This window comes from Ahaetulla prasina, chromosome 4 (genome assembly GCF_028640845.1).
Source record: "Ahaetulla prasina isolate Xishuangbanna chromosome 4, ASM2864084v1, whole genome shotgun sequence".
Taxonomy (NCBI): domain Eukaryota; kingdom Metazoa; phylum Chordata; class Lepidosauria; order Squamata; family Colubridae; genus Ahaetulla; species Ahaetulla prasina.
Genome location: NC_080542.1, coordinates 150,974,762 through 150,989,008, shown reverse-complemented (window position 1 = coordinate 150,989,008; position 14,247 = coordinate 150,974,762). Strand labels below are relative to the sequence as shown.

The following is a 14,247-nucleotide window of genomic DNA, read 5'->3' as shown; positions in this document are numbered from 1 at the left end:
CGTGGGCCAGTCCTGGAGGCTGGGGAAGGCCCAGATGAGGGCTCTGTGTCGGAGGCTGAGGTGGGGCCAGGGCCATCGGGGAGTGATGTGCGGGCTCTGGAGCCTCTAGAGGCTGACAGTAATGAGGCAGAGGAACAGGAGGAGCCTGTTCCTAATGCACGCATGAGAAGAGCTGCCAGAAGGCAAGAGCAGTTCAAGCAAAGAGGATGACTCGGCGGGAGTAGGGCTAAGAGATGATTGGCCCCTCCCATAAGGCTTAAAAGACCAGCAACGGTGTTTGGACTCTTTGCTGGAAAACAATGTTGATAGCTTCATCTTCTTGCATTTATTTTGTATCGGTGTCTTCTGAACTTTTGCCAAGAAAAGCCTTTGGCAGTTTGCCTAATTAGACCAAGGTTGGTGATAGGACTGAAGACTTGTGAAGAATTTGCTTTGATTTAGTTTGGACGACGCTGAGAATGAGTTAATTCTCAGCTGTTTAATAAAGTCTGTTTGTTTTTGAACGGATTGCATCTAATGCTACCTACTTGGGCCTGGGTCACAACAGACGTTTCATTACTGAATTAGGTAATATCAGTGCTGGAAGAGAGTGGGGTTTGCAGAGTTTCTTTCCTCCAGCAGATGTCTCTTGCCAATTCACAATTACTTCCAACAAAATCTCCCTGTCACTCCACAAAATTTATTATTTCCTGTCTTAGCGAACATTGTTTCCTTCAATTTTCTGTCTCTTTTAGTGATCTCTTCCAATGCCAAATTAACCAAATTAAAGATCAGATGGAAAGTTCTTTTAGGGCTTTAATTGCAAAGTTCCGTTTACTTTTACTTTTCTTCTGTTTGTACTCCCATATGCCAATTTAGCCGCTGGTTTCAAATTGAAGGCTTCTTTTAAAGTTTAATAAGTTTTCTTCTTACCTATGCATTGGCAAATCTTTTTCAATAAGAATACTCCATTCAATCGCTCTCCTGCTCTGATCTTTTGGTGTGGCCGCCAACTTGTGACAGCTCTAATGGCTGTCTTCCCAAGCCGCAGAGTTTGAGGCTTATATCGGCGCTCCAGGGAATTTGCCACTTCCCTGTTCATGCTAATCCGTGCCTCCCTTCTTCACTGTCTCTCCAAGACCGTTATGGTCCATGAAGGACCCCCAAAACAGCTGGGATATCGGCGTTCCTCCGGAGCCCCGGGAAATCGCCGTCCTGCAGCAGCGTTGGCTACGCCCCCTCCCTCCACGTGATCCCCTTTTGTGATCTTCGGACAAGCGAAGTCATTGGGGAAGCCAGACTGACTTCCCAACCGAGTGGCTAACTTATTAACTGTGGCAAGGGAAGTTGTAAAATGGAGCAAAACTCACTGCACAACTGAGGAAATTTTGGCCTCAGTTGTAAGTCATGGACGACCTGCATGAAAGGTCCATGGAGATGCTCAGTCATCCAGGTCGTGGTTGTCCCAAAGGTGCTTCTTCAAAAGGGAACCGGAAGAGGTTTTGTCAGCTGTCCCATCTTGATCAGTTAGGAAAGAGAGACGCAACTCCATTGTCAATGAAAGTCCGTTTTACTAAAGACACAGGGTAATAAAGCCGGATCTAAACTTCCATGACCAAAGCATCTGGTTAACTCTTCCCTTTCCACCCCTGCTTCCCCCCTGATTATCTCCCACCACCCAATTATATTCAAACAAATTGTTTTGGTCACAGTCCCTGCCTTGGTGGGCTGGATGGTGTTGTGTGTATTTTATGATCTTGGAATAGCCGGCGGCTTTCATGGGACAGCAGGAAGAGTATCCATCACAATAGGGCTGGAAGGGGCCTTGGAGATCTTCTAGTCTAGTCCAACTTCCTGCTATTCCCTTTCAAACAACTGCCTATCCAGTCTCTTCTTAAAAACCTCCAATGATGGAGCATTCACAACTTCTAGTGGCCAGCTGTTCCACTGCTTAATTGTCCTCCCTGTTAGGAAGTTTCACCTTCATTCCAGGTTGCTTCTCTCCTTGATGAGTTCCCATCCCTTGTTTCTTCTCCTGCCTTCTCGTGCTTTGGAAAATAGGTTGAACCCCCCTCTTCTTTGTGGCAGCCCCTCAAATACTGGAATACTGATATCATATCCCCCCCCAATCCTTCTTTTCTCCAGACTGGCCAAACCCAATTCCTGCAACTGTTCTTCATAAGTTCTTGTCTCCAGCCCTTTAATTGTCTTAGTTGCTCTTCTTTGCACTTCTTCCAAAGTAGTTTCAATTTTCCTGATCATAGTCCTCTCTTTCACAGCTCTGTCTCCCTATTGCCTGTGGCAGACTGGCAACTGGTGAGGCATATCTGGTGCAGAAGGCTGGCAGTCCTGACGCGTTTCACTTCTCAGCAAAGAAGCTTCTTCAGTTGGGAAGAACTCCGGTCAGAACTGAAGAAGCTTCTTGAGTGAAGAGCGAAACATCTTCAAGGGAAAACAAAGTTCAGTGGCCTTTTGAAAAAACACCTTTGGGGTACTATTAAAAGGACACAACTAAAATCATAATGGGAAAAGGGGCCCCGTCTGCTTTGAGATTGTGGACCTTGAAGTTCCCAGTAACTCCAGGGAAACTCTTCAGTTGACACAAGGGGGTGACCCTGATCCAGGAACTTCTCCTCTGCCCAAAAATGCCTGTCCAAAGGGGTCCCACCTTTGATGGAGGAATTGCCAATGTTGGCCTCCAGGAGGCTTCAGCACTGCCACCAGCTGTGCACTGTGGCTGCTGCTCCTGCCCCACTGCTCTGGGCAGAGAGCCTTCCTCAGCCACCCCAGAAATCGGACCAGCATCAGTGGATGGAATGTGCCCACATCCTGCATCCCCTTAGAGAGTCATCGGTCAGTCTCGGCCTCCCCCAGACGGTTCCTCTCTCTTGCAGAGCACCAGAAGTGCCAACCACACACGGAAGCCAAGCATGGCCCTGGCCGAGGACGCCCTTGAGATTCCAGCCCTGGGCCGCCCCTTCCAGCTGGGGATGCTTTACGACTGCCGCAAGGATATGCTCATCCCAGGTAGGAGCCGGAGGGGAGGCTGAGAGGTGGCAGGAAACCTGGGAGGGAGGGAGACGGGCACTGCCATCGATGCGCAGGGTTAGTCCAAGGACACTTGAGAGCTGGCATCCTGGACACACGGCTGCTAAAACCAGGTAGCTGAGTAGGGTCCTCTGCCTGGGAATGTGTATCCAGCGCTTGGCCTACCATGCAGCAGGACTGGCCCTGGGTACCAAACATGGGGTGGACTCTCTGAAATGCTTTGGGAAATGACAAAACCTCTCTACTCAGTCAAAAGCCTTTGGGGGGTTTGCGGTATTATGCAAAACAGGCAAGGGGTTCCCAAGGTGATTGCTGGATAGATGAGGTTCTCCTCTGGGAGAAATGATCATCCCTTGTCTGAGCTTTCTGGAGCTTCTCTATCCAGCTGCAAGTCTTTTGGAGGTCCGGTTTCCCATTTATCTTCATGCCGTCTCCTGTTCTATGCAGGGTTCACTCTTTGGGATGACAGCTCTCTTCAGAAGGACCTGAATGTCAACCTCCAGCCCAAGTCAGAATCAGAAATCATTGCTTCCGACAGCCTTGATGACAAGGCCTCCGCCCTGGACATCTCAGTTTCCTCAAGGCCAGTTTATCTTCAGGACACCAAGAAGTCCAAACAACAGGCCAGAGTCACCCTTCAGTACAAAACCATCACCAGGTGTGAACAGCTGACAATGAACCACTTAGAAAGGCAGAATGTCTCCTACCCAGCCGTCTTTGAGCAGGGCACAGCCACTCACGTGGTCACCGCCATCCTCTATGGAGCCCAGGCCTTCTTTGTCTTTGACCGACAGTTTCTTCAACAGAGACGGTAAATAATATAGAAGGGACCCTCCAGGCTACACTCACGAAGGAAATATCTATCGGAGGAGAAGCAGAGGTCAAACTGACTGAATATGTGGCAGGAAACCTGGGAGGGAGAGCTGGCATCCTGGACACACGGCCTGCTAAAACCAGGTAGCTGAGTAGGGTCCTCTGCCTGGGAAACTATTCAGCAGGACTGGCCCTGGGTACCAAACATGGGGTGGATTTCTGAAATGCTTTGGGAAATGACGAAACCTCTCTACTCAGTCAAAAGCCTTTGGGGTATTTTGCAAAACAGGCAAGGGGTTCCAAGATTGCTGGATAGATGAGGTTCTCCTCTGGGAGAAATGATCATCCTTGTCTGAGCTTTCTGGAGCTTCTCTATCCAGCTGCAAGTCTTTGAGGTCCGTTTCCCATTTATCTTCATGCCGCCTCCTGTTCTATGCAGGTTTCGATTTTCCTGATCATAGTCCTCTCTTTCACAGCTCTGTCTCCCTATTGCCTGTGGCAGACTGGCAACTGGTGAGGCATATCTGGTGCAGAAGGCTGGCAGTCCTGACGCGTTTCACTTCTCAGCAAAGAAGCTTCTTCAGTTGGGAAGAACTCCGGTCAGAACTAAAGAAGCTTCTTAGATGAAGAGCGAAACATCTTCAAGGGAAAACAAAGTCCAGTGGCCTTTTGAAAAAACACCTTTGGGATACTATTAAAAGGACACAACTAAAATCATAATGGGGAAAGGGCCCCCCTCTGCTTTGGGATTGTGGACCTCAAAGTTCCCAGTAACTCCAGGGAAACTCTTCAGTTGACACAAGGGGGTGACCCTGATCCAGGAACTTCTCCTCTGCCCAAAAATGCCTGTCCAAAGGGGTCCCACCTTGGATGGAGGAGTTGCCAATGTTGGCCTCCAGGAGGCTTCAGCACTGCCACCAGCTGTGCACTGTGGCTGCTGCTCCTGCCCCACTGCTCTGGGCAGAGAGCCTTCCTCAGCCACCCCAGAAATCGGACCAGCATCAGTGGGTGGAATGTGCCCACATCCTGCAACCCCTTGGAGAGTCATCGGTCAGTCTCATTCTCCCCCAGACGGTTCCTCTCTCTTGCAGAGCACCAGAAGTGTCAACCACACCTGGAAGCCAAGCATGGCCCTGGCCGAGGACGCCCTCGAGATTCCAGCCCTGGGCCGCCCCTTCCAGCTGGGGATGCTTTACGACTGCCGCAAGGATATGCTCATCCCAGGTAGGAGCCAGAGGGGAGGTGAGAAGTGGCAGGAAACCTGGGAGGGAGGGAGACGGACACTGCCATCAATGCGCAGGGTTAGTCCAAGGACACTTGAGAGCTGGCATCCTGGACACACGGCCTGCTAAAACCAGGTAGCTGAGTAGGGTCCTCTGCCTGGGAATGTGTATCCAGCGCTTGGCCTACCATGCAGCAGGACTGGCCCTGGGTACCAAACATGGGGTGGGTTTCCAAACCAAAGTCTCTGAAATGCTTTGGGAAATGACAAAACCTCTCTACTCAGTCAAAAGCCTTTGGGGGGTTTGCAGTATTTTGCAAAACAGGCAAGGGGTTCCCAAGGTGATTGCTGGATAGATGAGGTTCTCCTCTGGAAGAAATGATCATTCCTTGTCTGAGCTTCCTGGAGCTTCTCTATCCAGCTGCAAGTCTTTTGGAGGTCAGGTTTCCCATTTATCTTCATGCCGTCTCCTGTTCTATGCAGGGTTCACTCTTTGGGATGACAGCTCTCTTCAGAAGGACCTGAATGTCAACCTTCAGCCCAAGACAGAATCAGAAATCATTGCTTCCGACAGCCTTGATGACAAGGCCTCCGCCCTGGACATCTCAGCCTCCCTCAAGGCCAGTTTCCTGGGAGGGCTGGTTGAAGTGGGGGGGTCAGCCAAGTATCTTCAGGACACCAAGAAGTCCAAACAACAGGCCAGAGTCACCCTTCAGTACAAAACCATCACCAGGTGTGAACAGCTGACAATGAACCACTTAGAAAGGCAGAATGTCTCCTACCCAGCCGTCTTTGAGCAGGGCACAGCCACCCACGTGGTCACCGCCATCCTCTATGGAGCCCAGGCCTTCTTTGTCTTTGACCGAGAAGTTTCTTCAACAGAGATGGTAAATAATATAGAAGGGACCCTCCAGGCTACACTCACGAAGGAAATATCTATCGGAGGAGAAGCAGAGGTCAAACTGACTGAGGAGGAGAAAGAAAATGCTCTGAAGTTCAGGTGCAAATTCCATGGAGACTTTTCTTTGGAGAGAAATCCAGTCACTTTCCAAGATGCCATCAAAGTTTATGAAACTCTCCCAAAAATGTTAGGGGAACATGTGGAGAAGGCTGTGCCTGTGTGGAGGGGAACCTGGAGGAAGACAAGCTGGAGCTGGAGCAGGAGCAGCTAAAGCCCCAGAGAACAGGGTCCCTTTGAGCAAAGAGCCGGCTGTGGGGAGCTGCCAGCCACTTTGACATCAACCTCCCCTGTTCCTGAAAGCCCCAAGTGCAGGGTCCCAAGAATTGAAGGCTGCAAAGGGAATGGTGGGGGATCAGATGGGGTGTGCCTCAAGGGCAGTGAGGAGGGGTGACTTATTTTACCACCTTACCCCCACCCCAATTCCTCTGTGTCTTCTGGGGAAGAGTGTTCTGGCAACCTCCTGCAAGGCAGCCTCTCCTTCAGCTGATTCTGTTTCACTTTTCATGCAGAAATCCCGAGTTTTGTGCTGTGCGATGTGCCTGGAAATGGCTGGAGGCATCCGAGGTAAAAAATTTGGGCCCTGGAGGGGTGGCAGGGTGGGGTGGGAGCTACTGTCCTGGCTGGAGGGACAGGCTGTGATGGCCGTATGCTGCTGACTGGATCCCCTTCTTGTCTCTTCTCCCCTTTGGGTCGTAGGGCCTGAACGGAGGATCGTCCTGGTGGGCAGCGTCAATGGAAAAAGTGCCACTGGAAACACAATTCTGGGAAGCGAAGTTTTTCACTCTGGGTGGTCACCAAAGGTAGTACTAAGAGTATGCCAGAAGGAGGAGACGCAGCTGAATGGCAGGAAGGTTGTGGTTGTAGATATACCTGACTTTTCCGATCGTCCAGACAAGGATATTGCTGCGAGAGAAGTGAGAAAGAGCACGAAGCTTTGCTCCCCAGGTCCCCATGTCATTCTGCAGGTGATGCATCCTTTTCTTTTCTCCCCAGAGGAGAGGTACGTGGCTCAGCATATCAAAGAGCTTTTTGGCCTTGAAGCCAAGGATTACATGATCCTCTGGTTCACCTGCAAAGATCTGAAAGGTCAATCTCTAGAAAATAAATACTTGAAGGAATATATTGCTGAATGCGGGAACCGGTTCCCGGCTTTCAACAACTGGGCTGAAGGGGCGGAACGAGAGGCTCAGGTGGCCGAACTGATGGCCATGATCGATGATCTTGTGCGAACCAACAGATGTGCTCCTTGTTACACGGAAGACATGATGAACGTCAGCAAAAGACGCAACTTCTGATTGTTTCCCTTTCCCTCAGAGACCAGAAAGTCTCTCTAACTGGGCATCTGCTCCCAAGTTGGCAACTCTGCCAAAGGCCACTCTTAGGCTTCCAAAGGCTTTTTTGCTGTTGAAACTATTATCGCTTCTCCGCTTCCAATGAATTAAGGGGGAGGGGAGGCGAGGGGAGGGGGAGAGAGAACTTAGGTTTCAGACCTCAAGATGCGAGCCATGAGTGTCTTATGGATACTTTCAAAGACATTATGTAAGGAATGCTCTACTCTTAGTATGGGAAAAGGTTAAAGCCAAAAATTATGAGAAAATGCTAGTCTGGCTTTCAACAGTGGAAGCTCTGATACATGTAAATGTGATAAACTTGGGAAAGCTTGTAATGTATAAAGATATTTTAAATGAGAAAAGGGAACTTAAACCTTAACAGGAATTGCCAAACCAAGGGGTAGAACTCGCATGGTGGCCACACTTGCAAATACAATTAAAGTTGGGAAAAAGATGTAAGGAAATATTGTTTCTATAAAGAGCCAACGATAGTTGATCAGATGCTATTAGGTGTGGATGAAAAGTTAATAAAGAAAATATATAGCGATTTATAAAGCCTTAAAATGGAAGATAACAATGATAACTTCGGCAAAAAAATGTGGGTATACTATGGAATTAGATGTGGCAAAAACTTTGGGATAAAAACTATAAATTGACAATGGCAACTACATACAAGGAAAACCTGTTGAAAATGTTCTACGGGTGCCATTTGCCACCAACAAGGTTGGCAAAAATGTTTAAAAACATGTCCGCCAAATGTTGAAAATGCAGCCAGATACCCAGTTCGTATTTCCATATGTGGTCGACCTGCTCAAAGGAAAAAAAAAAAAAAAATGGATGAAAATACTTTCACGGCTAGAGAAAATTATAAAGCAACATATAGGCCTAAAGCCAGAAATATTCTTATTAGGTATTTTGCCAGAAAAAATACAATAAAGGGCATATTTATTTAATGCTGCATGTTTTGACGGCAGTGAGAATTGTGTTTGAGGAAACTCCTTCTGATGATAATAAATATTAGATTGTGCAGAAATGGATAGATTAACATTAAAGATAAAGGATAAAGAAGATACAGAATATTTGTAACTTGGGATTTGGTTTATTAATCATTAGATAATAAAAGTAGAAATTAGAAGTTGGAAGAATACTATTATATACAAGCAAACATTATTATTATGTATATGTAAACTGACCCACACAATACACTGTTTACCTATACATGTTAAAGAAAAATGTATATATAAATAAGAAAAAGGAAGGAAGGAAGGAAGATGCCAGCCATGAGAACCAAGGACAGCTCAACACGTGTTTACCAGACTCTCTCAGAACAATATCAGGAGCCTCCATTGGACAGTGTGATCTGGTCCTATAAAGAAAGGGAGAACCTGAACTTCAACTATGTGGCTCTGTTTGGGAATCAGCTGGATCTGGTTTTGCCCTCATCTTGCTGAAATGATGTACTCAATAAAGTTTTGCATTAAGAGATTGGATCGTCTCGACCGTGTTTGCTTTGGTTGGATTTGTCAGTCGGAACGTTGAGACCTTCTGTTCTGTGTTCCAATCCAGCCCTCACCATGTGACCTCTGAAGAACCCCAGTCAGAGATTCATGACTGAGTCTCCCTGAGCCAATTCCTTCTCTTAGAGAACCCAGAAGAGGAGACTTCAAGCACATGAGAAAATCCACTCACACCCAGTATCAGCTGACCCCATAGCCTAATTCTCTACCATCCTGGACCCATCTCCCTTCGGAAGCCCAGACTCTTTGGGGCTTCCCTCTCTGTCAATCCTTTGAGGTACATCAGGCTGGGAAGCCACCAGCACAGGAAATACAGAGTTTGACTTTATGGGTATAAATTATAGTAGCAGAATCTTGAAAGTGTCTCCCCTTCGCGCCTTCTGACACCAAAGAGCATCAAGGCAGGACAACCCTGAGGTTCTTTCTCACCCTTAACTGTTTTCCTGGGATGAATCCATGTTTTCTTAAGAGCTGCCACATATTATCTGCAAGGCTGTCTCTGTAGTGCTTACATTAGGAGTCTCCAACTCATGGACCGTGGACCACCAGGAACTGGGCTACACAACTCAGCAGAGCTCCATCCGTCTACGTGCAGGATCCAGGCAGTGTATGAAACCATGGCCACCTCGTCCACAGAAAATCCGCCCTCCATGGAATCGGTCCCTGGTGCCCAAAAGGTTGGGGGTTGTTGCTGTGCACCGCTTTTCACAGACGACACCTGTACTCCCTAGTAAGGGCATCTCTCTTTCAACCCTAGAACTTATTATTAAATCTCCCTCCCTCCCTCCCTCCCTCTCTCTCTCTCTTTACAAAAGAGGCTGTGTGTTTCATGGGTGGGTCAGGGCAGCTGGTGAGGCTCAGCATAACCATCTCTGTGCCAGGATGCACTCAAAAGGCAGAGTGGAAGAGGGATGTTGTGCTATCATCTTGAGGAGGGGGACCAGCTTATACTCCAAGGGTGGGTCAGAATGCAGGGTCTCCCCCAAAGGTTTTCACCCTGGGTCCAGGGAGGGGGTCCTTCTGGGTGGAAATCAGGCTCCTGCTGGATCCTTCCCATTTCTTAGCGTCCTTCAACTCCACTCCAGATGTTTCTCCACACTGAGTTGCTTCGGGTCTTCTGGTCAAGCAAGAGGAAAAAGGACACGTGTCCAACAGCCAAATTTGCAGCAGGAAGTTCGGGTCTGTCTCCTGAAAAACTTAGGGGAGGACGATGCTCCACCCGGTTCCCATTGGGGATGATGGACCACGTCTTGTTTGGCCATTCCTCTTCCACACCCTCCCCCAATATGGACACCTCCCTTCTTTGTGTCCTTAGGAGCTGCTCTCCACCCTCCCAGACATCCCAGCAACTGGGTCATGTTTCTAGGTGACCCCACCTCAATATCCCTCCAGGAGGCAAGGCTTTTTCTAGTATCTGATTTCTGGGGGTGGGTGGGTGTTGTTTGGTCTATTTTCTGGGCCCCCTACCAAAGAAAAATAAATCTTTTCTCAGCTTCTCACTCTACCCACTCCCCCCTCCTAAAAGTGAAAATATCGCTCTGTCTACCTGGTCTTCTAATTTCTCTAGGCTGGAGGCTTAGCTCCTCCTCATGTCAGTTTCCTTCAGATAGTTCCCACGTGGCCATAGCTGACTTCTGAAAGACTCTGCTGGCCACAAAGGCTCCATCTATGGATTAGATAGCCTCAAGGGTTCCTCCAAGCTCTAAGATTCCCCAAGTCTACCTTCAGGGGATCTTCAGTCTCTCATCTCACTGTGGCCCGTCCCCTCTGCGACTCTTCCTGTACCCCTGTTGCCCCTAACTGGATCCCCACCCCTGCCAATCCCAAGGACCAAGAAAGGAGCTGCCTCCTTTCAGCAGCAAAGTGAAAGTGAAAGTGCTCGGGGTCACATGCCCTGCCTGGAAATTATGTGATTTGAGGAAAGGCCCAAAAGGACCCTCCACCCGGCCACAATAGCGGGTGGGATTTGGACTCTAAAGAGGGTGTTTCTCCCCTTATCTTTTAAAGCAGGACGGCCGCTGTGTCCCCAATTTTCCAATTGTAATCTCCAGGCCTTTAATCAGGGCTGAAATCTAAAAAATTTCCCTACCGGTTCTGTTGGTGAGGGTTGGTGGGGGGGGGGATGTCCTGTGACTGGAGGGCATGGCCAACTCGATGTCACTCACAACGATGCCCACTCAGTCACATGACCTCCCCAAGCCACGCCCACAGGACCCAGTAGGAAAACTTTTAAACTTTCTATTCTGCCTTTTCCGTTTTTGTGAAATGCCTGCAGCTGCAGCCTCTCTTTTTTTGATGTGCCTGGAGGTTCTTTTTGTGTCCGAAGATGCAGTGCAGGCTGTTGCAAGCAAAAGTTACCTGAATGTCAACCTTCAGCCCAAGACAGAATCAGAAATCATTGCTTCCGACAGCCTTGATGACAAGGCCTCCGCCCTGGACATCTCAGCCTCCCTCAAGGCCAGTTTCCTGGGAGGCTGGTTGAAGTGGGGGGGTCGGCCAAGTATCTTCAGGACACCAAGAAGTCCCAGCAACAGGCCAGAGTCACCCTTCAGTACAAAACCATCACCAGGTGTGAACAGCTGACAATGAACCACTTAGAAAGGCAGAATGTCTCCTACAGCCGTCTTTGAGCAGGGCACAGCCACCCATGTGGTCACCGCCATCCTCTATGGAGCCCAGGCCTTCTTTGTCTTTGACCGACAGGTTTCTTCAACAGAGATGGTAAATAATATAGAAGGGAACCTCCAGGCTACACTCACGAAGGAAATATCTATCGGAGGAGAAGCAGAGGTCAAACTGACTGAGGAGGAGAAAGAAAATGCTCTGAAGTTCAGGTGCAAATTCCACGGAGACTTTTCTTTGGAGAGAAATCCAGTCACCTTCCAAGATGCCATCAAAGTTTATGAAACTCTCCCAAAAATGTTAGGGGAACATGGGGAGAAGGCTGTGCCTGTGTGGAGGGGAACCTGGAGGAAGACAAGCTGGAGCTGGAGCAGGAGCAGCTAAAGCCCCAGAGAACAGGGTCCCTTTGAGCAAAGAGCCGGCTGTGGGGAGCTGCCAGCCACTTTGGACATCAACCCCTCCCCCCCGTTCCTGAAAGCCCCGAAGTGCAGGGTCCCAAGAATTGAAGGGCTGCATAAAAAAGGGGAATGGCATGGGGGGGGGGTTCAGATGGGGGTGTGCCCCGAGGGCAGTGAGAAGGGGGTGGCTTGTTTTTAACCCCCCCCCCCAATTCCTCCCTGTGTCTTCTGGGGGAAGAGTGTTCCTGGCAACCTCCCTGCAAGGCAGCCTCTCCTTTGGCTGACTCTGTTTCGCTTCCCATGCAGAAATCCCGGGTTTTGTGCTGTGCGACTTGTCTGGAAATGCCTGGAAGCGTCGGAGGTAAAGTCTTGGCCCCTGGGGGTGGGTGGGGTGGAAGATATTGTCCTGGGTGGAGGGAGAGGCTTTGATGCCTGTATGCTGCTGACTGGACGCCTTCTCCTCTCCTCTCCCCTTTGGGTTGCAGGGCCTGAACGGAGGATCGTCCTGGTGGGCGAAAGCGGAAGTGGAATAAGTGCAACGGGAAACACAATCCTGGGAAGCGAAGTCTTTCACTCTGGGTGGTCACCAAAGGTAGTACTAAGAGTATGCCAGAAGGAGGAGATGCAGCTGAATGGCAGGAAGGTTGTGGTTGTAGATATACCTGACTTTTCCGATCGTCCAGACAAGGATATTGCTGCGAGAGAAGTGAGAAAGAGCACGAAGCTTTGCTCCCCAGGTCCCCATGTCATTCTGCAGGTGATGCATCCTTTTCTTTTCTCCCCAGAGGAGAAGTACGTGGCTCAGCATATCAAAGAGCTTTTTGGCCTTGAAGCTAAGGATTACATGATCCTCTGGTTCACCTGCAAAGACCTGAAAGGTCAATCTCTAGAAAATAAATACTTGAAGGAATATATTGCCGAATGCGGGAACCGGTTCCTGGCTTTCAACAACTGGGCTGAAGGGGCGGAACGAGAGGCTCAGGTGGCCGAACTGATGGCCATGATCGATGATCTCGTGCGAACCAACAGATGTGCTCCTTGTTACACGGAAGACATGATGAACGTCAGCAAAAGATGCAACTTCTGATTGTTTCCCTTTCCCTCAGAGACCAGAAAGTCTCTCTAACTGGGCATCTGCTCCCAAGTTGGCAACTCTGCCAAAGGCCACTCTTTGGCTTCCAAAGGCTTTTTTGCTGTTGAAACTATTATCGCTTCTCCGCTTCCAATGAATTATGGGGGAGGGGAGGCGAGGGGAGGGGGAGAGAGAACTTAGGCTTCAGACCTCAAGATGCGAGCCATGAGTGTCTTATGGATACTTTCAAAGACATTATGTAAGGAATGCTCTACTCTTAGTATGGGAAAAGGTTAAAGCCAAAAATTATGAGAAAATGCCAGTCTGGCTTTCAACAGTGGAAGCTCTGATACATCTAAATGTGATAAACTTGGGAAAGCTTGTAATGTATAAAGATATTTTAAACGAGAAAAGGGAACTTAAAACTAAACAGGAATTGCAAAACCAAGGGGTGGAACTCGTACGGTGGCCACACTTGCAAATACAATCAAATTGGGAAAAAGATGTAAGGAAATATGGTTTCTATAAAGAGCCAACGATAGTTGATCAGATGCTATTAGGTGCGGATTAAAGTTAATGAAGAAAATATATAGCGATTTATAAAGCCTTAAAATGGAAGATAACAATGATAACTTCGGCAAAAAAATGTGGGTATACTATGGAATTAGATAAGCAGCAAAAACTTTGGGATAAAAACTATAAATTGACAATGGCAACTACATACTAGGGAAACCTGTTGAAAATGTTCTACGGGTGCCATTTGCCACCAACAAGGTTGGCAAAAATGTTTAAAAACATGTCCGCCAAATGTTGAAAATGCAGCCAGATATCCAGTTCGTATTTCCATATGTGGTGGACCTGCTCAAAGGGAAAAAATAAAATAAAAAATGGATGAAAATATTTTCACGGCTAGAGAAAATTATAAAGCAATATATAGACTTAAAGCCAGAAATATTCTTATTAGGTATTTTGCCAGAAAAAATACAATAAAGGGCATATTTATTTGATGCTGCATGTTTTGACGGCAGTGAGAATTGTGTTTGAGGAAACTCCTTCTGATGATAATAAATATTAGATTGTGCAGAAATGGATAGATTAACATTAAAGATAAAGGATAAAGAAGATACAGAATATTTGTAACGGGATTTGGTTTATTAATCATTAGATAATAAAAATAGAAATTAGAAGTTGGAAGAATACTATTATATACAAGCAAACATTATTATTATGTATATGTAAACTGACCCACACAATACACTGTTTACCTACACATGTTAAAGAAAA

The 14,247-nt window shown here is 47.9% G+C and overlaps 3 protein-coding genes across 4 annotated transcripts in view; all 3 read left to right on the top strand.

Annotated features, from left to right (window-relative positions):
- LOC131198303 (cytolytic toxin-beta-like) overlaps nucleotides 1-6,234 on the top strand; it is a 38,583-nt gene extending 32,349 nt beyond the window's left edge. Inside the window, exons 3-4 of the mRNA XM_058182791.1 lie at nucleotides 4,932-5,064; nucleotides 5,546-6,234. Of these exons, the coding sequence (XP_058038774.1) occupies nucleotides 4,932-5,064; nucleotides 5,546-6,234 (822 nt within the window). The remainder of the gene's footprint in view (nucleotides 1-4,931; nucleotides 5,065-5,545) is intronic.
- Nucleotides 6,235-6,556: 322 nt separating this feature from the next.
- Nucleotides 6,557-8,943, top strand: LOC131198302 (GTPase IMAP family member 4-like). The gene is made up of 2 exons (XM_058182790.1): nucleotides 6,557-6,587; nucleotides 6,720-8,943. Exons 1-2 carry the CDS (start codon nucleotides 6,557-6,559, stop codon nucleotides 7,316-7,318), a joined length of 630 nt encoding a protein of 209 aa, XP_058038773.1. The 3' UTR covers nucleotides 7,319-8,943.
- A 2,290-nt stretch (nucleotides 8,944-11,233) lies between these two features.
- Nucleotides 11,234-14,247, top strand: LOC131196545 (GTPase IMAP family member 4-like). Of its 2 annotated transcripts, XM_058179404.1 has the most exons (3): nucleotides 11,234-11,705; nucleotides 12,198-12,252; nucleotides 12,377-14,247. In XM_058179404.1, exons 2-3 carry the CDS (start codon nucleotides 12,234-12,236, stop codon nucleotides 12,976-12,978), a joined length of 621 nt encoding a protein of 206 aa, XP_058035387.1. In that variant the 5' UTR covers nucleotides 11,234-11,705; nucleotides 12,198-12,233; the 3' UTR covers nucleotides 12,979-14,247. The 2 variants fall into 2 exon arrangements, with proteins under 2 accessions (XP_058035387.1, XP_058035386.1); XM_058179403.1 differs by having other exon boundaries at nucleotides 11,234-12,252.